Below are 21786 nucleotides of genomic sequence, written 5' to 3' on the forward strand. Positions count from 1 at the left end.
AATTAACATTATGTGTATTTAATGCTGTAGCATATTTAAGATTATTTTTATAACATGAAACCTTATTAATTTTATTTTCTTATATGATTCCCAAAATCTAAATTCATATAAGATTTGAAAGTGATCTTTGTAACTCCAAGTATTTTCCAATTTGTGGTTATCAATATCCTCTGGTCACACTGACGTGCTGTTTACACAATTATTTCGTAATTTGAAGTCATATTTTATCAATGAATTAAGATAAGAAGCGCGCAGAGCTACTCACAAATGACTTCGCAGATCTACAGCCAGAAGAAGTTCGTGCCCACGCCGCCCGAGAGGGGTTCCTTTCCTCTGGACCACGAAGGTCTCTGCAAGAAGCAATTCCTCCTTTACGCCAGTTGTTTGCGCAAGAACGCCCAGGATACGAGCCAGTGCCGCCAGGACGCCCAGAACTATCTGGCCTGCCGCATGGACAACAATCTTATGGAGAAAACCGAGTGGTCCAAGTTGGGCTTTCACGACCAGAGTTCCAAGACCGATCAAAAAGCACCGGAGGAGCAGAAGCAATAGCCGGCATTGTGAGCCATGAAGCCCGAACGTAATGTGATGATAGCGGCCACCGGCAGTGTGGCCACCATTAAGTTAGCCCAGTTAATCCGGGAGCTCTCCGACGAGCGCCTGCCCTTCAAGTTCCACCTGAAAGTACTTATTACCGAAGCAGCCAAGCACTTCTTTGAACTGGAGCAAATTCCCGAAAATGGTAGGTTGTATACATCTTTGGCAATTTAGGGGTATTTGTTAACTTTAACGAACTCTACTTTATATATTGTAGTACCCATTTACCACAATCGCGACGAGTGGATCACCTGGAACAAGCGAGGAGATCCTGTACTTCACATAGACTTAGGCAAGTGGGCGGATTTGCTGGTGATAGCCCCCCTCAGCGCAAATTCACTGTCCAAAATGGCCACCGTAAGTTTAGGTCGACATTTTAGCCACAAGAATATTTCAGTATCTTTGTTTATGACAGGGGATTTGCGATAATATCGTCATGTGTGTTGTGCGGGCTTGGGACCTTGAGAAGCCGCTGCTCTTTGCACCTGCGATGAATACCCGTATGTACGACCATCCAATCACTCGGGAGCAGATCGACAAGTTGACCAGTTGGGGCTACAAGGAGATACCCTGCATATCCAAGACTCTAATGTGCGGTGATACTGGAAACGGCGCCATGGCCGAGGTTCCCACAATTGTGGAAGCGGTGTTATCTGCCTTTCAGCCGAGTAAATAGTTAACTACACATGTCGTTATGCACACAGAGTTTATATCGCAGAATATTTTGTTATAATAGTTAGACAAATAATATGGAATTGGCTATGAAATCTTAGAGATCCACCACCTTCACGTCCTCCAGGGAATTGTTTGCCGATTGGCTGATCAGCGCCTTCTCCGAGTCCGTGAGGTTGATAAACTTGTGCTTAGACTTCAGCTCTTGCTGTATGGAAGATAGCAAATCTGGCGAACATCGCCCCGGCTTTAAACCCTTTTGATCCTGCGACTCGGCGACGCCTGTGACCTCCATCTTGGGCTCCACAATGGTCTCCATCTGTACGGACTGGCGCTTGCGGCGCATCCTCTTCGAACCTCTCGTGATGAGCACCACGGCGGGCGATTCAAACGGCAGCGCCTGGATAACTGTCTGCAGAAGCTTGGGCGCCGTCTCCGGTGTTTTGGGATTACCGATAACCACATCTGCCTGAAGGGCGCTGCGTGCTCGTTCTCGCTCCTCTTCCCGCTCCCTGGCTGCATTTTTCCGCATTAGCTGACGAGCACGCTTCTTGAGGATCGCCTGGGCCGTAGGATAGTAAGCTATGACCTCGTTTAAATCCGATTTGGACAGCACGAACAGGTTGGAGTAGCCCTTGGATCGGACATCTGCTGTTCTGCGATCGGCTCCATTAATTCCCAGCAGACTGATCTCACCGAACACGGAACCTTCGGTTAGAGTGGCCAGCACTACATCGCTACTAGGACCACCCATCACTTGAACCTGTCCCAGTTTCACAATATACATCTCTCTGCCCACTTCGCCTTTGCGGCAAACGAAATCCCCAGGCAGAAATGTGACTGCCCTTAGTTTTAGAACCAGATCTCTGAGTAGGGCCTCCTCGCAATCAGCAAAGAGTTGGACCTTGGAGAGCGTTTGGATGTGCACGGAGATGGCGATATCGGTTTTCAAATTGATGGGCAAAGCATCCAATATGTTGGATTCATCTGCAGAATTTTATCTTAATTAGATATTGCATGTAACATGTACTAGAAGGGTACAAACCCAAAGTGCGCTGCTGCTCCCATGTAAACTGGAACCACATTTTGACCCTCGACTGCACCTCCTGGGAGAGATTGAGGCGTCGCATGTACTCCAGTGTCTCATCCTCCAGCTGGCGATACTCGTGCTTGTTCCGAGTGGCTGTCGAGATGATGTCCCTGATCTGACCAATGAGCAGAGCGAACACAAAGACGCCCATTAGCCAGGCCACCGTCATGAAGACGTACTCTCCCTGCCGTTCCGGTTTGGGATTTTTGCCTATCGAAGTTGCCGTCTTGGTGGCAAAAGCAAAGCACCTTACATAGGGATGCCCTTTGCCGCTGAAGACCCAACGATTCTGTCCCAGACCCTGGTAGTCACTATAGGCGTAGTACAGAGCAGCCGTGATGTGGATCATGTAGAGCATGTAGGTTAGGGTTTTGGCCACTCGAACCTAGAATATAGTTTAGTAACAAGGCATAGTTTAAGTTGTTAATATATCTTACGAAATGTGGAGAGGATATAACTCGATCCAAAAGGCGAAACACTTCCCAGAAGCTTTGAATCTTGAAGAACCGAGGAAAACGCAACCAAACCGCCTGTGTTCCCAGTTTAAAGTATAATAGCTCCAGCGGAAGAAGGGCCAGGAGATCCAGCTGGAACATTTTAAGTTAAGTTGTACGATTCTAAACGAAAATGTAAGTTAACTCACCTTAAACTGCAGTTTTCGCATGTAGTTCTTTCTGGTGAGGTTCTTGTTTTTCACCCAGAATCCCTCAAAGAGGTACATAACCCGATGTTTAAAGAAGACCACATCCAGTAGGTATATGATGTCAGCGCAAAAGTCACAGGCCAGCCAGATATTGGTGTTCTCCTTGGTTTGAAAGGGAAACGAGGCACGCAGCGGGATTACCCAGGCGTTGTAGAGGAACGATAGCGATACAACGCATAGCCAGGAGATATAGATCTTGCCCTGGGGATCCAGGGTTCGCTCATCATTGTTGGCGCCGCACAAACTGGAGCAGAGCCACACATTGGACCTTGGAGTGTCCGCTTCGAAGAGTCTTCCACGATGGGGTGATTGACCAGCCGGCACCAGACGCACCTTGTGCTGCGGAGAAGGATGCAGACTCTTGGTCGGAGGCGGAGATGGTGAACTGACCGTGCTGCTGGACGAAGGAGTCGGAGGCAGCTCGATCCGGGACTTCACCTTGTTGGCTCTGGCTGTAAAGCGACGAACCAGATGACGAACCTGATCGCGGAGGAACTGCTGACCCTGGGAGTCCAAGCTACCAGCGCTGCTTGGCTTGCGGTGATCCACATCCGAGTTCATTTCCGTGTCCGGTTCATCGACAGCCACTATCTCGCTCTCGTTTATTGAGGGTGTCCTCTGGGTTCGCTCATTTCGATCTTCATTTTGAAGTTCCGGCGATTCGTTGTAACAGATCTGCACATCCTGTTCGTCCTCGTCAACGTCTGGTTGGGATTCCACTTGATGCAGTGGTGAGTTCTTTTCCTCCTCTTCCTCCTTGGGCAAAACCACTTGGCCTGTGGCTGCGGCCAGCTCCTCCGCCCGCTGAATGGCAATCGGATCGGGTACGATCTCAGGAACAGCTCCTGGTAGCGGAACCATTTCGAAGCTCTCCTGCTCGAGCACTCTCCTCACACTATCCGGACTCACTAGGGGCTTCTCATGGTGCAGTATGTGCTTGACCAGAGCATGAGTGGCGCCCACATTGTTCTGATGCTCCGTGGAGTCGACACATCCAATTTTACCATTCCTAAAGTACAATCTGGAGTGGTAGAACCGTGGACTTCCAGGACGATGTCTTCGAGGCGGCGCCTTGTAGGCATTAATTTTATAGGTAACCCTCTTCACCGGACTCGGGCACTTATTCTCCTTGTTGGAGTACATCATCTGCTCCTGTTCCTTTTCCCTTTGCATGAGCTCCTCGGTGGCACTAACGAACTGCTCGATCTCCTTCAGATCCTTGGTGATCTCCTCCAGGCTGCGCCGCACCTGGGCCTCCTTTTCGCCCGGACTCGAGTAGCGGCGGGTGCTCTCCGGCTGCTGGTTAATGACATTCCGCATGAAGGCATGTCGCTCCAGGGTGTCGCAGAACTTGGGCTCCTTGCGCGAAGACGAAGTGGAAGAGGAGCTGCTCTGGGAGCCGGATTGGGCGACGGGTGTGGTGGCCATCCGCTTAAGAAGCGGGTGATTCGTTTGTATTGGCTGAAACTCGTCGTAGGCAAAGTTCTCCAATATATTCGGGGATGACTTTAGCAACGATGCACTCGCCTCCGGTTCGAGCTTCTCACTTTGGCGATTCACCTGCAAATGAGCGAATGGAGCGGAGCCGCACGTTCAGTCGATTGAGGGTCGGTTTTAGAAATACACGCAAATAAAAACAAGGCGAACCAGCACGCAAGTGCAATAAAAACAACAAAAACGGGGGACAGTGTGTGTGATTCGCATGGTAATTAGTGGAGACACCCGCACAACGGCGGCTTGGAGTCGCTGTAACGCCACAAGCTCATCCATCGAACTATCAGGCATCGAACTATATTGTGGAAGCCGAAGAAGTATGAACCCAAAGGGTCGTGGACTCTACTTTCAAGATCCTTGAACGGAAGTCCTGCCTAGGGACATTCAACTTCGCAAGTTGATTATATTCGAAGTTAAGGTCACAGTAAATATATCTTCTGTGCTTTACTATCAACAAAAGGGCAATAAGTTATAAACATAATACATCTAATAACCCTAATAATAAACAAAACTATATACTCATAAGTAATATATAAAGCTAAATAATCTCTCTAAGGATTCCATGAAGTTTAAATAATATGATTTCCTTCTCAGCTCTTCCTATTTTGAACTGAGTTTAGTATACATTAGACTGAGAATACCATTCAAGAATCATTTGCATCAGTCACAAGGATATATATTGTCCTAAAAATATATATACTATATAGGATGGGCCATAGCTTACCTTTCGAAAACGTGCCATGCTGGCCATTGTGTTGACCGACCTGCCAGCGGACAAGTTCAGTGTCAGCGAAGAGTTCAGGGTCGTTAGCCTGTAATTAAGCAGGGGAAAGAAACGAGTTTAGCCTGGTGCGTGTTGCACACGGCGTATGATTAATGTGCGCTGAGTGGACACGCAAATCGCAGTGCACTTGACCCCATCGTGTGTTATCTACTCAGCTTATTCATTTTGCCTGTTCATACGCTCTACGCACTATTGATTTTTCCAGCTGTTGCAACTTGTGGTGCGACATTCGTGCTCCCATTGTTGGCTTTTCTTTGGGTGCTGATAAGAAGAGCCAACAGGTGGTTGAAAATTGGGGAAAAGTTCACCTGGACCTCTACAGGTATTTAATTGACACTAAAGTGTTTGCTCTTATTTAACTGCCTTCTGAGTTGTGTCGCTAGCACTAGCTGTAAACTTACTTTCACTACTTTTAGGCTAAACTTATTTATTCGGCGAAGGACCTCTATCCTGGACAGACAGTCACCAGCCGTCGATGCAGAGGAGGATAAACTGGTCAGCGAAGCGCGGTACATTTGTTTAGTTAGTCCAAACAATTTTGACGCAGGCGCTCTTTGCTTCATTCAGATACAGTGGTGCGAAAGCTATTGAAACTAAACCAAACTTTAAAAGCTTTCATAGAGCGAATGTTTTCCAGAACGATCAAAACTCTGCTCAAATACTTAAGCCCATTAAAATCACACCTAACATATCATATTTAAATAATTATTTACTTTTAGCTTTCAATAAACCTGAGTTCCAGTTCCCAAAACACTGAAGTAAATGCCATCAAATATTTTGAGTTTTCAGAATTTTTATATATTTTTTTTTAAATATTCCATTCAGCTCTACATTCACAATTACATATTTGTAATATTGTTTTTTGTTTTCCTTTTTAAATTACATAATATATATTTAAATATATATTTATGTATACGGTTTAAAATGTATGTATATATATATAACTTTTTGCTCTCGAATCGAGGGACTCAAAATTCAAATAACTTGACGCGATCGAAAGTGGCTAAAGGGGGCGCGGGGAATCCCCCCATTGGGGGCAGTGGGCTGTATGTGTTTGGGAGGAGTGTCATACATATAGATACATTTATACGTACAAACCTAGAATATAAAGAACAGATGACTGGAAAGAATGTGTGTGTGATCCTTCACATCTTTAACTTAGTCTTTATGGTTTATGCTGTGTGTTGGCATGTGTATGTGTGTATCCGTGTGTGTGTGTTCGCATGTTTATGGATTTAGTGCGTATTTAAAGATTTAAGGTCTTAATTCGGTTTTTCTTTGTTTTTTTTTCATATTTTTTTTTTGGTTTTTAATTAGGTTTTTTTCTTGGTTTTCATTTTGTGGGTTTTTTTTGTCACTTAAAAAATTACATTAATAAAATGTATTTTAAAACTTATGCAGAAAAACGTTGCCCATTGCGATGGATGCAACCGTCTACTCGCTCTCGTCCTCCTCCTCCTCCTCGGAGGACTCTTTCTTCTTGGCCTTCTTGGCGGGCTTGGCGGCCGCCTTCTTTCGCTTCTTGGGCGCACCGGAATCGGTACCGCCATTGGCCTCGTACTCCTTCACCGCCTTGTTGTACTCCTCCTTCATTTTGATGGCCTTCTGCTCCCACTCCTGCGAAAGGTTGCGAAAATGCCCAGCAATTAGTAATCAGTTAACAGTATTGCCGATTGTCTCCACTTACGGTCTTATCCTTCAGTCCGCGCCAGAGTTCTCCGCCCCGCTTGGCGATGTCTGTCACCTTGCTGCCGGGATTATCCTTCTTGATCTGTTCGCGGGTCTCGTTGAGCCACAGCATGTAGGCGGAAAGGGGACGTTTCGGGCGATCTCCACTCATTTTTCTGGTTTAATTTGACTTCTCTCGAGGAATATATAAAGGCTGAGCACTTAAGCAGCTGAAACGACAGAAAATATTCATTAAAATCAAAATTAAACTTGATAAGAAGAAAACTAGTTGATCTGTTACTCATTTAAAATCCTAATTTAAAACGCCCAGGAGCAAAAGAATAAATGCGCTTAATTTGAATCACAGACACCTGCATATGTTTTTCTTTTGCTCCTGACTCAGCCGATTGAATATTCAATAATTGCATTTTGGGCTATGGGCAAACAGGCATTAATTAAATATGCCGGTCGCGGTCAAACGACCCCTGGCTTTTGCCCCGCCCCTTTCTGCCGCCCAGATGCCAACGTAAATGAAATACTTTTGATACATAATCCTTGCGGCTTTATATAACCCCCCCACATAATGGCTATTTATGGCAGCAATATTTCCAATTAATTGCGGGTGTCGATTTCTTGTACATATGTACAGTGATGGCCCACCATATAAGCCTTGCATTTATATAACACAGAGGTCAATGGCCACATGGAGTGACTTTTTGCACCGGACTTTAAAGAGCCCGTGCGCCTTAGCAAATCAGCTGGGAGATGGGCATGCAAATGAGGCGACAACGATGACGACGACACTCTGCCCCCCAAAACAACAGCCATGAGCCATGGGCTGCCATGCACTTGACCCAAATCCAGGAATTCAGCGCAAAATGCACGACAACGAGACATCGACATCGACATCCACATCCACATCGACGTCGCCATCGGAGCGGGGGCAGGGCAAAGGGGTGACGACGGTTGGTTGCTGCAGACGGAGGAGCATAACGACGTGAATTGGGTTAACAAACGACTCGAAAGCGAAGGAATCTGCGGCCTGAGGAGTCAAGTGGGAGGCAGAAGGTGGCTGGACGAGTGGCGCATCAATCAGGCAGCCGCCATCGCACATTGCAGATTGCACAACACCATCGTTTTGCCAACGGCCGGGGGATATTCCCACTCCACCCTCCACCGACGCAGATGCATCATCATACATACACATTCGTATCTGCGTATCCTGTGTCCGGGAGCAACAGGAAAACGGCGGCAAAATTGTTGCTAGTTCAACGCGGACACAGATACACAGATACACGCATCCACCAGATAGACGGATGATGCCTGGCGAGGCTTCGCATATTGCGGCAACACGTGATGCAGCCAGGATGCCACCTACCTACATATTCTCCCCCTCAATACCGTATATACGTATATAAATATATATATTCCTTTCCAAGTGGGGGTCCACCTAGAAAATCGAAAGCGAAAACCATTTCCCATTGGTGCGAGTGTATGTGCATAGTTGGTTGCGTAAATATACATATCTGTATCTGTTGTTCTGCACTGCGAAAGCATAAATACTGTACTTGATTTACCCTAAAACATTTACAATTTTGCACATAAAAATATTTTAATACATTCTCCTAAAGGATAACGATAACTACATGATGAATTTCATGATACAACTAAAATAGTAATTTTTCATAAGTTGGACTCATAATGTCGATGGTTGACTGGCAACGCATTCGTGTTGTTCCATTATTTAGCGGCATTACGCATACGCAGCGTTGGCAACATGGCACATTACGCATACGCAGCGTGTTGCGGCCGCCCCCTTGTGCATGTGGCATAATGAAGCCCCAGACTAACGACAAACAGAACCCACACAAAAGGCGCACAAAGCATATTAAACGGAATACAAAATAAGGAGCTGGAAAAAACGCAAATCCTTTTCAGTGGAAAATACGGCACAACTGTCATTTTGCCGATCTGAAATTGAAAAGCAGTACGTCGACAGAGGCAGCGGCTTCGACAGCGCCACCAGCAGCGGCAGCGACTGAAGCAGCAAATGAGGCAGCGGCGTTGACGTCAACTGAGAGACAACTGACAACGCTTATCTGGTCGGCTCTATGTGTTTATGGCGTGTGTTTTTAATGCCACCCGGCCGAAGGAGAGACTTTCCGTGCAGCACCACCAGTCCAAATAGCAACCACCGTGCCACCGAACCACCGAGTCCATCCGAAACCACCCAAACCGCCCAGCAGAACCCAACGAAGTATTGGCTTGCCTGCAGCAGGAAGCTTGTGCGCAGAACCGGCATTTTAGGGTAGATACTTTCCCAGGGATTTGCGCACTGGATGGCCTCTATGTGTTTTTCGCTTGGAGAGCGTGGAACGCACAGTGGTGACTTTTAAACGAGCGGATACATAAGGCACGTAATGCACTCGGTTAATGGGCCTTCCTGCCTTCTGTCTCGCCGGTTTCGCTCAGTGTACGGTACAGTCGTGGCACAAATCAAAGGGTAGGTAGGTCAATATGATAGCGAAGCTGATTGAAAGTGGAACGCTAGATGGCGCTATGGTTATGTTCATCAATTATTCATGTTATTCGTTGCATCAGCAGGATTCATTCTTCCCAAAATATTTCGATGATTAAAACCTTTCAGCTCAAATCTCAAAATTATGATGCATAGATGCCAAAATGACAATAAAAGCGTAAGTAAGGAGCATAAAAGTAGTAAACTTTTGGAGGTCTAGTTCTAGCGATAGCGCTGAACACAATGTGATATCTCAAATCTGAGAAAAGTGGGTATGATCGTCGGTGGGTGACTTTGAGGGACATCAAAACAACGACCGCTATCTGCGTAAGATTAGCCCGTAGTCGTATTCGATTAGGAACTTGAACCAGCGCAAAAGTGGCGCGAAAAGAGCTTCGCGCTCGCCCGCTCTCTCCTTATCGGTGTGTTGGTTTTTATTTTTCTGCTTGTGTGAGCAGTGGGGGGACTGAATAACAAAACTTTTGGCGCCATTTTTAGTCTGCACTCGAGAGTGCAGCACGCAAAGCGCTAGAAAATAACAACAAGACAGGCACGCGGAAGAAAAAACAAACTGATTCGGCAAATAGCAATCAAATTACCAGTTAAAATAGGTCAAAATTGGCTAAATGGGCGTCCAGATACAGCAGGCTCAGCGAGGATCCTGAACATGGCAAGCATTAAACGCGAATTAATCATGCGATAAGCAGCGAGAAAAGCAAAAGTCCCGCCTGACTACTGCGGAAAAACAGGATTAGCCTTGCAGGACCAAGTGGAAAAGTGCAAAAGGCAAGGCAAAAGGGCTCAGGCCCAGAGAAGCCGCAGATGGCGACAGGTGGGTGGACAGCGGGTGGCCAATTCCCGAAGGCGAGACCCAAAGCCGATCAGAAACCAAGAGCCCCCAACAAGCAGGTGCGACTGAAAGTGACTTGCACTGGGGAACGCTCCGCAGACAGCAACAAACTACACTGGCCAAACCGAACCTTGATCGGAGTATGCACTTGCAAAATATATCAGAAAAAATTAGTATAAGCGCCTAATTCGTTTCTTGCAGTGTGTTATTTCCAAAAATATTTAGGTAAGCCACTTGTTATGAATTTAATTTTGAATAAAATAAAACTAACAAATTATTAAGCCAATCGCTTAAAAGCTGCAATCAGCATTTTCACATTCACCCTGCAAAACACTGACTAACTCAATATAATTGTGGTTAAATCAATCTACCTCACATATCAGCATTAATTTGCATGTCAGCGTCGATTTAATCAATTAAACTTTTAGCTTTATCTATAAGTTCGTTTTCGCACTAAAGTCGAAAGAAAACTAAAAAAATTGTTTTTCAATTCTTGTAACATAAAACCAAAGCGAATATCGCACTCATTTTCAGCTAATTGTTCTCAATTATAAACCAGATAGTAATTTCATCACGAAACAGCCATTAGTTGTGATTAATTATTTAAATACGAAAACGCACTGCAAACTATCAGCTAGCACATGATTGAAATTCATTCAGAGGCCTAAAAACCCAACCGAAGCCTTGTAAACGGCGGTTAATTAGGTAAATACATAACCGAATAAATATATTTGCGCGCACATGATTTCACTTGAGTCGAAGATTAATGCTTGGCCGACTAATTTGACGACGAGTGTAAATGCGCTCTTGGCCAGCAAAGTGCAAAAATCGTATGAAAAATGCCCATATCTACGTACGTACTTTGCCTTGTCGCTGTGCTTCTGCTTCTGCTCCACTCTTCTTGGCCCGGAACGTGGTTCAGATACTTGTACTGGATACTGTATACTGGATACTGAATACTGGATAGTGGATACTGGGCTCTGCTGCCTGTGAAAATTGCCTTGCACGAACTGAACTGAGACTGAAACCGAACAAAATGTACTGGGCTGGCTGCCTGCCTGCTACTGCTACTGCGAGCGTCTATAGGCAAGCGAACTGAACTGAAATTCAACTGAAGCAGCTGTACCAGGCAATGGCCATACATACGAGCTACACAGAAACCCAACCAAACCGAACCGAAACCGAAACAGAAACACACATAGAGGCGAGCGGCAGAGAGAGAGGGGGCATACACAGCACACACAGCACAGCACGGCACAGCACAGCACAGCAGAAGCAAAAGCAAAAGCAAGGCAGCAACGGCGACGAACGACGAACAGCGAGACCATCAAATAGCACGGAGTACGTACGTACAGGCAGGCCAAAGCAAAAGTATCTGTATCTGAGAGGCGAGCAACCCGGCCAGCCAACCAACAAGCAGGGCACATCGGGGGTAGGCGACTGTATGCGCACAGTGGCGGGCCTTCGGGTGTGCACGGCTCACGCGAGGCGACTCATTTGCGTGGTCGCACACTGGCGGGCCCTCCAATTAGAGGAACAGCGCATGCACAGTACAGGCACGGAATATTGAAAGTGCATGCTTTGGAGTTTTACAAGAAATTAAGATACCTCTACGAGGCTTACAAAACAATATTTTAAATCTGCCAGAGAATAAAAGTTTTTTTTATTTTAATTTTAAAAAATTAAAATTATTTTCTTTTGATTGCACCCTCGGTACGAACCCTACCATTGTTTATCTCGAAGCAAGCACCCTAAAATTTAATGAGACGCGCATGTTCCGACTATTTTTGCCGCGACTGTACCCTGTTTGTTCATATAAAAAGCATGGAGCTGTGAGAACGAATTGCCAGTAGTATTTGGCGGCGCCGCTTTCCCCTCTCCGCACACCCCACCTCCCCCTCCCCCCCTGACCGACCCATTTAATACCCCAGAGCTCGTCCAAAACGTCGTCACTGCCACCACCCACCTGTACCGCCCACCTCGTCCCGCAAAAATTAAAAAATAAAGCACTCCTATTTCAGCACTTCCAATTACACATCGCCATCGCCATTGCCACTGCCCTTTGGCCATCATTCAGTTGTTAATAAATCCGCTGGCCAATGTAAAGATTTGGCCATTTCCAGAATATATTTAACCTACAATATTGATTCGACATTTACATTTAAATCGATTGAGTAATCAGCTAAGCCAATCAGCTCGCACACCCGACGCGTCTGCATTTCAAAAAATAACCGTCAATATTTCGCGCGCGCCCTCCATTCAAAATTTCAATTCAATACGAGCACGATGTGGACGAAAGCTAAAGCCACCTAACCAAAAGGCGAAAGCAATGTGGCTCTATGTGGGCCCAAGTAGTAAGTAGTAGAGTGTATGGCCCACGCCGTAGCACCAAAAAATTGGGTCGTTTCGTTTATTTAGCAAAATTTATATAATAAACGGCCACGGTGGCGTTATTATTTGGCCAGATAATTTAGGCTAGACAATAACGAATCAATCGTAGTGAAGCACTTGACACTCACCCGTACGAAAAAGTCGCGTAATTTGCGTTTTAATTGCGGCAAATCGGTAAAATCTGCTCGATTTTGGTTCAGTTGCTGCTCTGTTCACTGTATAAAATTTTCTTTGCACTGAATGCCCAAGTCAGTCGCTTGAGCGTACGTAGTACAGCTTTTGCCTTTGCAATATGAAATACACAGCGTAGAGTGAATGCCAGAGCCCAGAGCCATACGGCCATACGCCATATAGCTCGAGTACGACGCAAACGCAGGCAAACTGCTGCCGTTTCGCTGTGTGCGTGCCGAGTATCTGTGTGTCTGTGTAGCGCTCGCCGCTCGCTGCTGGCACAGGCACACTGGCACTCACAGATACAGAACGTTTCACTATCGGTGTGTATCTGGCCTGGCTGGCGAGTGTGCGAGTGTGTGGGTTTTTGCTTTGGCTCTGCTGGGTTCGTTCGTTCGTTATATGAACACACAGCACGCCAGAGCAGAGCAGATGGACGGAACAGGAGGCGGACGAGGAGGAGCTGGAGGTGGAGGTATCAACGGAACGGCAAGAGCGCAGAGTCAAAGCATTGAACATGGCCGCCTGGTCTTGGTACCTTGGTTTGGCCTGACTGGCCTGTGGTTCGCTTTGGGCAGGCTCATTCGACATATAATGTCCGCTTTTCAGTTGAATTTTGGATGGTTTTATCACTAACATGGGGTGTACTGGGTATGCGGGAATTTCGGGAAAGCATCAATCCTTCGACTGGCATTCAAAAAATTTAAATATTTTATTTAAATATGCGCTTTTTAGGACATTTTCTGCAAATAATACTTAAAATATTAGTAGTATCCTACGTTTTTAGTTAAACAATTTATTATTTTTAACTAAAATCAAGCATTCGGGGTATGTGGAAGTATTGGAAAGACATCAAGCAACCCAATGGCATTTAAATAATTCTATATTTAATTAAGGAAATTTGCAATTTAGATCTTTTTCGTCAAGAACTTGGAAAATAAAACCTGCAGTGTACAAGTATGAGAAAGTGCTTAGGAAATACAAATCATACGGGTGATAATTTTGTTATATAGAAATTCAAAATGGATAATGTATTAATTGAATTTATTATTATTATTATTTAAAACTTTTGCTTATACTAAATTAATTAAAGTTTTTTAAAATAATTGCAGGGCTGTGATTTTCATAAAAACAACAAAAAACAAATGCGATAAGCGCTTTGAATAAGAAAAATAATTTGTAAACAATGCAAAATGTTTAGTGTATGCAAATTCGTATATTTTCTTTTTTTAAATTAACTTTATTATTTTCGTAAATCAATTTGGATCATAACTTGCTACATAAACAGCAGAATCGTATAAATAAAAATTTCCTATTCGATCACAGAATTCTTTTATTATGAATCTTTTAAAAAAAAAATAAAAATATTAAAAAAAAATTTCTTTAAAATAAAACTTAATGAAATGAATAAATTAATAAATTGTAAGCAAGTAGATAAGACAGATAAGAAACGGCCTCAAAATTACAACAATCATACATGGACGAAATGACATCAGAGTGCTGTTCCAAAGGGCCTTATCTAATCGAGAAAACTGGCCGAAATTTCGGCGAGGAAAAAGGGGACTCTTCGAGTCGACCAGTCCCGCCTGTTTTTCGTGCACCAGTATCTCGCTCTATAGACCGCAGTACAGCACGGCTGTAGCTACAGCTAAATACGAAAATACGAACCGAACGAGTCTCTGAAGGGGAGTCGGTGCGAGCGAGACGGGGCTGAGGGTGCCAGGGAGAGGGGCTGAGGGACTGAGGCGGTCGTTCCACATACGCGACTGTGTGTGCGACTGTATCTGAATCGGTCGGAATCTGAATCTGAATCTGTATCTGCCCGAGTCCGAAGCAAAGGCAAACAACGCACGAAACCAAAGAACCCGATTCGTTTGGGTGTAGGGTATGCGAAAATGCAGTGGGACAATCTGAGTGCGTCTAACGATGAATCGCTCAGCGGATTAACCAGATTTCAGATTTGCAATTGCCACTGATAATTTCGTAGTGGTAAAATATGGCTTAGTAAATGACATTTATTTGAAAATCCTTAAGATAAGATATGTGGTAACCCTGAGATACGAGCTAGCAAGTTACATAGTTTATAATAGTTAGTTCCATAAGTTCATTGGAGGATCGCAGCATTTTGTTATTTTGTCACTCCCTTTTTTAACCAAACAGGATTAGGAACATCGATATTAAGGGATCAAGGGTAATATGCAAATATCTTTCAGAAATGTGTTGCAACTGTATCCGTTGATGGGACTAACAAGGTAACGTATTTTACAGATCATTGACCTCAATCCAAAAGCATTTGGGGTGCCTAAAAAGGGGTTGCTTTGCAGGATACACAAAATATATCTTTTGGCGTGTACCGATATCCGGAAAATATAGCATAATTTCAAGATCCAGAAATGGACATATTCCGCTTGGCCCATTGGTCCCACGGTGCCAGTGGGTCGGTCGATTATTATGGTTGTTTGTCGTCTCATTTCAGCCGTGTGTCTGTGTAGCCATAGCCATAGCCATACCCATAGCCATGGTATGAAGCCAACGGCCCGGCCGACGGATGACATCGCCGGGGGATGGTGGGGTGGAGTGGGGTGCTGGGTGGGCTCTGATGTTATGGCTCGGTGTTGGTTTCGTTTTCGGTTTTGATACCCAAGCGGGCTGCAGTCGGCGGACCGACGCTACTGACGCCGCCTTTCGGTGGTGGCAATTGTCGGCCAGGAGTGGCTGCGGATGAGGGGCAGCCGCTCATCGGGAGGAGTATGCAAAAACGAACCAGCTAACGAGCCGAACGAACTGGCGACGCTTCATCGAAATGGGTACGCATGAGGCGCACATTTGACAGGATGTGGATATAACGAGCCTGCATGCGTATGTACTTGGATGTGCCATCCGATCGAAGGATGGATGCTCTACGGGGTGTTCAGGTCCAGAACTGCCATCTTCATTTGTTCGCTACTAATATCACCCTCTTGGGCATAAGATGCCCATTTATTAAATCACTACCAAGACAAGTAAATCCCAAATTCTAACAAAAGTGATATACTTATAAATCACTAGTTTATATGTAAATAATATAATCGAAGTGGAATAGGTTTTATTGGAACTTTAGGAAGCACATTGGATCATCAGCACAGCTATAAAACACATGCTTCTTTCCTGCCACATTCTGTTGCAACTTTTCATTTTGGTAATGGCTGAAGCGTAGAGAAGGTCTCGGACCTTTTTGTGTGTACTAAGCATTCCTCTATGAGATCCTTGGTGTCTGGTTCTTCTTCTTTCCTCCGACCGACCCGCTTACCCGGCCTAGGTTGATTCCTGCTGCCTGGACGTGGACATGCCACACAAGAATATGGACTCCGGCTTCACATTTATTCGGTTTAGCAGACGAATATGTGCGGATTGCAGGGTCGAGCAGTTTGTGCCTTTCATGGATCTGAACTGCGTGAGTGAGCTGCCTTGCCAGCACACACACACACAGACATGAGCACTCCTGGCATATCCTTGTGCAGACAATCAGGAGACTGAAGTACTCGCAGCAGGATGCAGGCAAACATGCCGGGAACAGGGATAGGGACAGGGGATACGGTATAAGGCACACGGGGCACTTGTTGTTGCCGCTCCTCAACGTTGCATCGTTTTTGCCCATCCTACTCGAACCAATATGCTTGGCATATGGACTAAATGTACTTGGTTTTGCATTTACATTTTATGGAGGGTCTTACGGAACGAATATATCTTTTGGCGCCACATTTTGCAGGGTATCGTTCAGAAGTTATTTAATTGGGACTAAAGAAGTTAATTAGCAATTATAAATGCATTTTAAAGGAAATCTAATTTATTAAGTTTTTAAGTAGGAAATCTGGGTGTTACATTTGATTTTCCCGTATAAAAATTTATTCTTGAAGGATCAGAGATTAATCATTGAATAATCCCTGGTTAATTGATTGTTGGATCAAGCACGTTTTAATCGTTTCCTTAAGCTTCCACAGCAGGTGGAATCAAAACCTCGCGATTCACTTATATGGCCTTCCTTTCTTGTTCGGATTCTCTTTCGATTTCTGTTTCTGTTTTGAGCTCCCACCTTCCACGGGGGGAGGGGTTCGTTTCGGGCGAACAGCTGATGCGGCTGCATGTGCGCCAAAAGGGGGGAATCGGGGAAAATCTGGGAAGCAGCTCGCTAAATAATACGGTTGGCGAGGGCCCGGCGACGCGTTGTTGTTTTGTTAGTGTGTTGGTGTGTTGGTGTGTGTTTTGGATAGAGCTTGCCGGTCGCTAGCAACAACGAGCACGGTATGGGAGTGCGAATCCGAATGCCCCACGCCCCATGCCCCATCGGTCTCCACGGCCAAGTTCAGTATCTGTATCTTCGGCACATTCCGTGGGGCCTATTGTTGCACCACCAGGCGGCAGTGGCAGTGGCAAAACCAGCACGAGCAACAGGACTAACTCCGGTGTGACCCAATTTAAAGCGGGGCTCTAAAGTGCAACACTAGCCACTGGCCAAACATATGTGGGCGGACTACAGAGCAAGTTCTTTCACTCGATCTGGGTTCTTGGTCCTTTGAGCCTGATTGGACTTTTAAGTAATTAAAACTTTCATGGTGAGTAATTTTTAGAAATGATAATGTGATCCAGCTACTACCATGAAAGTTAGTTTAATAGATCAAATTTAATTTAAAATATAATTTTGTTATTTGCAATTCTTCATTTAATCAAAATAAACTTTGACTAAGCTCTAATTACCAAACTAAAGTGGTCTTAAAAAACCTATTTTTTTAGATGCTTTCATGCAGTTTGTGTCCGAGGTTAGTATCAAGTATTGGTTGTCATTTTGAAGGTCACATGCGAAGGGTCTGCAAGAACCGTTAAGCCCGACTTGCGATTTCGCGTAGGGTGTTGATATGCTGCGAATAAACTGGCGAAGTTGATAAGCAAAAGCAACAACAGTCGTGCGTTTTGTTGTCGTTCGTCGTCCGGTTTCAGAGTCTCGGTTTTCTCTTCTCTTGAGAATTTATTCAGCACATACAGCGGGTGTGTGTGTGTGTGTGAATGCGTCACATTTGCTGAAAGAGCCAAAATTCGATATAAAAGATATATCAGTAATTAAATTAAAGATATTTGCGACTGGGTATAGATTTAATTGAAATATACATCACGCATTACATTATGTCACATTTTACACGCACTTTACACGCGTGTATTTTACTCTGCTCACCAACACACTCAGTCGGTCGAAGAGAGTGCCTCTATTCGGTGGTTCGCTGTACAGTACAGTTTTGCTTTCTCCCACTCGCAATGTTTTTGCCGTCTTGCTTTTCTGCTTTTCTTCCGGCGGCACAGTGAACGCTCGCAAATCGAAGCCCTTAGATAATCCAACTCAAATGAATTATAATTTATATTATTTTTAAATATTTTGTAGTTTTTTTTTTGCTATCTGTAGGTACATAATAAGTACACCAAAGGTTTAATTTACATAAAATTAAATTCGAAGTCTTCGATGACAGTATGAACAAAAATATATTTTTCTTCTTATTTTCGCACTTATCATAAACTTATTGTAACTTATATTTAACACGAGGTTGCTTTGTCGTTGAGTTTAATCCAATATGATACTTCAAGAGTGTTTTCTAACAAGAACACATCACATAAGCACAGTTAATGTTCTGCCAAATTATACAAGCAAATAACGTATAATCATATTCACATATTGATTCAAAGGAATGTAATCTTCATAATTTACAAAAGAATCTTAGTTTTTAGGTAAATAATATGTCCATATCGCCCGGATGGCCGTTAATCTTACGACGCTCCATGGAGAGCATATACTGGATTTTCGACTGCATTAGCATGGCACTGGGCAATGGCATATTACGGATTTGCGCGGCAACGCTCAACCCGAAGTAGGTGAATTCGTCCTCGCCTCGCATTTCAACTCCGAGGCCAATTCCATTCGTCCGTCCAGCTGCCGATGATCCCAGGCCCAATCCCAAGACATCACTTCTTTCAGAAATGGAGCAGGCTGTCGACAGAGGACAGTTCCCTGCCATCGGAACAGGCGCTGGATGTGCTGGTGAGATGATGTCTCCGATCTTGGACAGGGAGGGCGGTGGAGTGGGAGGCTCCTCCATGGGCATAGGTGCTGGCAGAACGGTAAATAAGGAAGAGGGTGTAGGATCCAACGGCCTCTCGGGGGCAGACAAATCATCGGGATCTGGCTTAATCTCCGTCTGAATCTTAATCGGCTTCAGTCTGGTAAGCCGAATCTGTAGACGCTTAAGTTGAGGAATTGATGTTTCCAACTCATTCTGTAACCAAATATAACATTGTTATTTGTGTTATAATTTATACATGAGAATACGTTTAAATAAAAACCAGTCAGCAATCTTTCCAGAAACATCTAATAAAACCAATCCTACCGCACAATGTGATTTCATATTGATTCAATTAGTAGATTGCTATATATTCTAAACTGTGACCGCAGTGTAAGCTTATAAGCAAAAGACTGATGCTTCAATTCTGACTCAAAAGTTTTTCAAGCCACATTATGTTTATTCCACAGTGGGCCACAAAAAATTTCGAGGAAGATTTTTAATTCCAAAATGAATAAAATTTATTTATGTGCTTTTCATTTCTAGTGCTGCAAAATCCTCAATAGAAAAATAAGTCATGTTCTAAATCTTATTTTTATAATCATACGAATGCTTGAATCATAAATATCCCTTACCTTGTCCAAGAACTCTGCCAAAAATCCGTGAAGTGGGGCAAACCAGGGCGTCTTAGGCTGATATCCCGGAATAGTTCGGATCTTCTTCAGCTCCTGGTGGTACCCAGTACGGAGATTCTTGATCTTCATCTTGACGCCCTGGATGGTAAGACCTGATTCGTATGGTTCAATATCAGCATTGATCCCGGACTGAATTCGACGATAGGCGGCGTTTCGAGCTCGTCGCAAATAGGGTCGCTTGTTCCAGAGACAAGGTTCCCTTCCGTAAAGCTCTACGAACTTGACCGTACGCTCATCCGAAAATCGATAGGGTAGTCCCAACACACCCGGCGCTGCTGCACTATTCATGGCCGCGTTTAATATATGATCGTTTTTGGAAATGCTTTCTATTTTTACAGAACCCACTTTGGCATTGGTCCCTCGTGCCAAAAAGCACTAAGGGAAAAAGCACAAACGATAACCACTTCGAGCAACTGCTGCTCAACAACTGACACTGTACATGTTGCTTTTTGCTTTCTGCTGCTTTTCTCCACAGCTCCTCTCGCTCATGGATTCTGTTTCTGTGATGCTTTTGCTGTGTGCTTCTGCAAGTCTGCTTTCAAAAAGCACAAACGACAAAATTTTTTAACTGTTGTCTAGAAACCTTAAAATTTAACGAGCTACCGAACAAAACTACCTCTTAGTAACGTAGTCCTTGGCTCTGACAACGTATTCAAGTATAAAAATAAACTCTATTTTATCAAATTACAGATTGAAAATGTTTTCAGCACCCAAAATCCCAAGAAAAGCAAGTAAACAACGGTTTTTTCAAGCATTGCCAAAGCAAAAACGAATAAAAGTGCTGACGAGTTGCTTTGCTACTTTTGCGAGCGAAAGAGAGCGCAGGTCCGTTATTCGGGACGCGCTCTTTGAACACAGTGGCGGACTCAGTTTCTTCTTACGACTCTAATAATGCAAATTTCTATTCTCTCTGTTTCATTAAAAAAATTAAAGCATATTTGTCTTTCAGTAAAATCCTGCAAACGCCCCTGTAAGTTTGTTTATTCATATAAACGGGCTCACGCACATAATAAAGGTAAATTGCTACTCAAATGAAGAATTGGAGAGGGATCGCACATTAACAGCAGCTGTTAATTAACAGAAATCTTTTGGGCTCGCCCATTTTGAATTAAGATTGCAATTTCTTGATTTCGAAGCAGATTTCCCCTCATGCAATCTGTGTGCAACGGAATGCAGTTTCTTTCGTTCAGGTAGGTTCCAGAGAACTGCAGCAAGCCACTGGCAATCCAAGTGCATCCGCTAGCAATCGGTGTCTAGGCACCCGGGTGTTTTTTGCCACTCTACTTGCGGCAAAAAAAAAGTATCCGAGTGTATCCGACGCAGGGTGCCGTATTGATTCGGGTGCCTGCACATGCAGGCGTTTGAAGTACCCGCGATGTGAGTGGTGAGTGGCACCCGCACTCAAAATTGTTGAGTGTGAGTCGAGTGGCAAAAAATGGCACCCTTGCAGTTCTCTGTTAGATTCCATAGTTGTTTTCCTTCCCTTCGCTCTCGTCCCTTTGCTTTTCCTGTTTCATCCTTCGCTATTGTGAACTTGCAACAGCGCGTGACATCGTTATCCTTTGTGCCTACAGGAGGAAAAACTGCAGCCACGATTTTGGATCCTTTGTTCCCGTTTCTGGGCATTTACGATTTGATTGTGGGAAAATGGTTTGCTGCATCTGCCGCTGAAAATCTAGCCGATATGTAACGGTTATTTCCCTATAAGGATCTTCTGCACATAGTATTCAATTTAACTTCACATCAAAGTTTAGTTTAGTTTTTAGTTTAGTTTAGTTTTTAGTTTTTATTAAATTAAATGTAATTGTACTAATATAACGATATAAAATGGTAATCAATTGATAAGTATTTATACATTTTTAACTAGAAAATATTGATATAAGTATTAAAGGGTTTAACTGTCTTTAATTTTCGATTAGTTTGAAAAATTAAAATACAGGTGATATGTGATATAGATCTAATAGTTTCTTTTAAGTTTACTAATCCAGCTTGATTCACTGTATGGTTAAAATAAAAATACTTCACTGAAATCCAGGGTAGGTTAAAAAATTATCATATATTTTTTTAAATATT

The 21786-nt window shown here is 44.0% G+C and overlaps 5 protein-coding genes across 6 annotated transcripts; 2 read left to right on the top strand and 3 right to left on the bottom strand.

The window, feature by feature from the left end:
* Positions 1-167: 167 nt before the first annotated feature.
* On the top strand, positions 168-569 carry LOC117135800 (cytochrome c oxidase assembly protein COX19). The gene has a single exon (XM_033296296.1). It carries the CDS (start codon positions 268-270, stop codon positions 550-552), a length of 285 nt encoding a protein of 94 aa, XP_033152187.1. The 5' UTR covers positions 168-267; the 3' UTR covers positions 553-569.
* On the top strand, positions 543-1364 carry LOC117135798 (phosphopantothenoylcysteine decarboxylase). The gene is made up of 3 exons (XM_033296292.1): positions 543-742; positions 815-954; positions 1013-1364. Exons 1-3 carry the CDS (start codon positions 568-570, stop codon positions 1271-1273), a joined length of 576 nt encoding a protein of 191 aa, XP_033152183.1. The 5' UTR covers positions 543-567; the 3' UTR covers positions 1274-1364.
* LOC117135797 (cyclic nucleotide-gated cation channel beta-1) lies at positions 1340-6018 on the bottom strand. Its single transcript, XM_033296291.1, has 6 exons — positions 5742-6018; positions 5281-5368; positions 3003-4622; positions 2797-2946; positions 2315-2744; positions 1340-2256 (listed from the first exon to the last, which is right to left on the bottom strand). The coding sequence occupies exons 2-6, from the start codon at positions 5305-5307 to the stop codon at positions 1367-1369; spliced, it is 3117 nt and encodes a 1038-aa protein (XP_033152182.1). The 5' UTR covers positions 5308-5368; positions 5742-6018; the 3' UTR covers positions 1340-1366.
* Positions 6019-6563: 545 nt separating this feature from the next.
* Positions 6564-13073, bottom strand: LOC117135799 (high mobility group protein Z). Of its 2 annotated transcripts, none has more exons than XM_033296294.1 (3): positions 12896-13073; positions 7028-7238; positions 6564-6957 (listed from the first exon to the last, which is right to left on the bottom strand). In XM_033296294.1, exons 2-3 carry the CDS (start codon positions 7178-7180, stop codon positions 6775-6777), a joined length of 336 nt encoding a protein of 111 aa, XP_033152185.1. In that variant the 5' UTR covers positions 7181-7238; positions 12896-13073; the 3' UTR covers positions 6564-6774. The 2 variants fall into 2 exon arrangements, with proteins under 2 accessions (XP_033152185.1, XP_033152186.1); XM_033296295.1 differs by lacking the exon at positions 12896-13073 and adding an exon at positions 11238-11447.
* Positions 13074-18422: 5349 nt separating this feature from the next.
* On the bottom strand, positions 18423-20279 carry LOC117137323. The gene is made up of 2 exons (XM_033298711.1): positions 19654-20279; positions 18423-19234 (listed from the first exon to the last, which is right to left on the bottom strand). Exons 1-2 carry the CDS (start codon positions 19999-20001, stop codon positions 18686-18688), a joined length of 897 nt encoding a protein of 298 aa, XP_033154602.1. The 5' UTR covers positions 20002-20279; the 3' UTR covers positions 18423-18685.
* Between the last annotated feature and the right edge of the window lie 1507 nt (positions 20280-21786).

Source organism: Drosophila mauritiana, chromosome 2R (assembly GCF_004382145.1).
Source record: "Drosophila mauritiana strain mau12 chromosome 2R, ASM438214v1, whole genome shotgun sequence".
Lineage (NCBI taxonomy): Eukaryota > Metazoa > Arthropoda > Insecta > Diptera > Drosophilidae > Drosophila > Drosophila mauritiana.

Coding starts and splice junctions, on each gene's coding strand:
- LOC117135799 (XM_033296294.1), bottom strand. CDS start 7,180: ATGAGTGGAGATCGCCCGAAACGTCCCCTTTCCGCCTACATGCTGTGG. Junction 6,958..7,027: donor GCGGACTGAAGGATAAGACC/GTAAGTGGAGAC, acceptor AACCTTTCGCAG/GAGTGGGAGCAGAAGGCCAT.
- LOC117135798 (XM_033296292.1), top strand. CDS start 568: ATGAAGCCCGAACGTAATGTGATGATAGCGGCCACCGGCAGTGTGGCC. Junction 743..814: donor GGAGCAAATTCCCGAAAATG/GTAGGTTGTATA, acceptor TATATATTGTAG/TACCCATTTACCACAATCGC. Junction 955..1,012: donor CACTGTCCAAAATGGCCACC/GTAAGTTTAGGT, acceptor TGTTTATGACAG/GGGATTTGCGATAATATCGT.
- LOC117135797 (XM_033296291.1), bottom strand. CDS start 5,307: ATGGCCAGCATGGCACGTTTTCGAAAG. Junction 4,623..5,280: donor GCATGGCACGTTTTCGAAAG/GTAAGCTATGGC, acceptor GCTCATTTGCAG/GTGAATCGCCAAAGTGAGAA. Junction 2,947..3,002: donor TGCGAAAACTGCAGTTTAAG/GTGAGTTAACTT, acceptor AAAATGTTCCAG/CTGGATCTCCTGGCCCTTCT.
- LOC117135800 (XM_033296296.1), top strand. CDS start 268: ATGACTTCGCAGATCTACAGCCAGAAGAAGTTCGTGCCCACGCCGCCC.
- LOC117137323 (XM_033298711.1), bottom strand. CDS start 20,001: ATGAATAGTGCAGCAGCGCCGGGTGTGTTGGGACTACCCTATCGATTT. Junction 19,235..19,653: donor TGGCAGAGTTCTTGGACAAG/GTAAGGGATATT, acceptor ATTTGGTTACAG/AATGAGTTGGAAACATCAAT.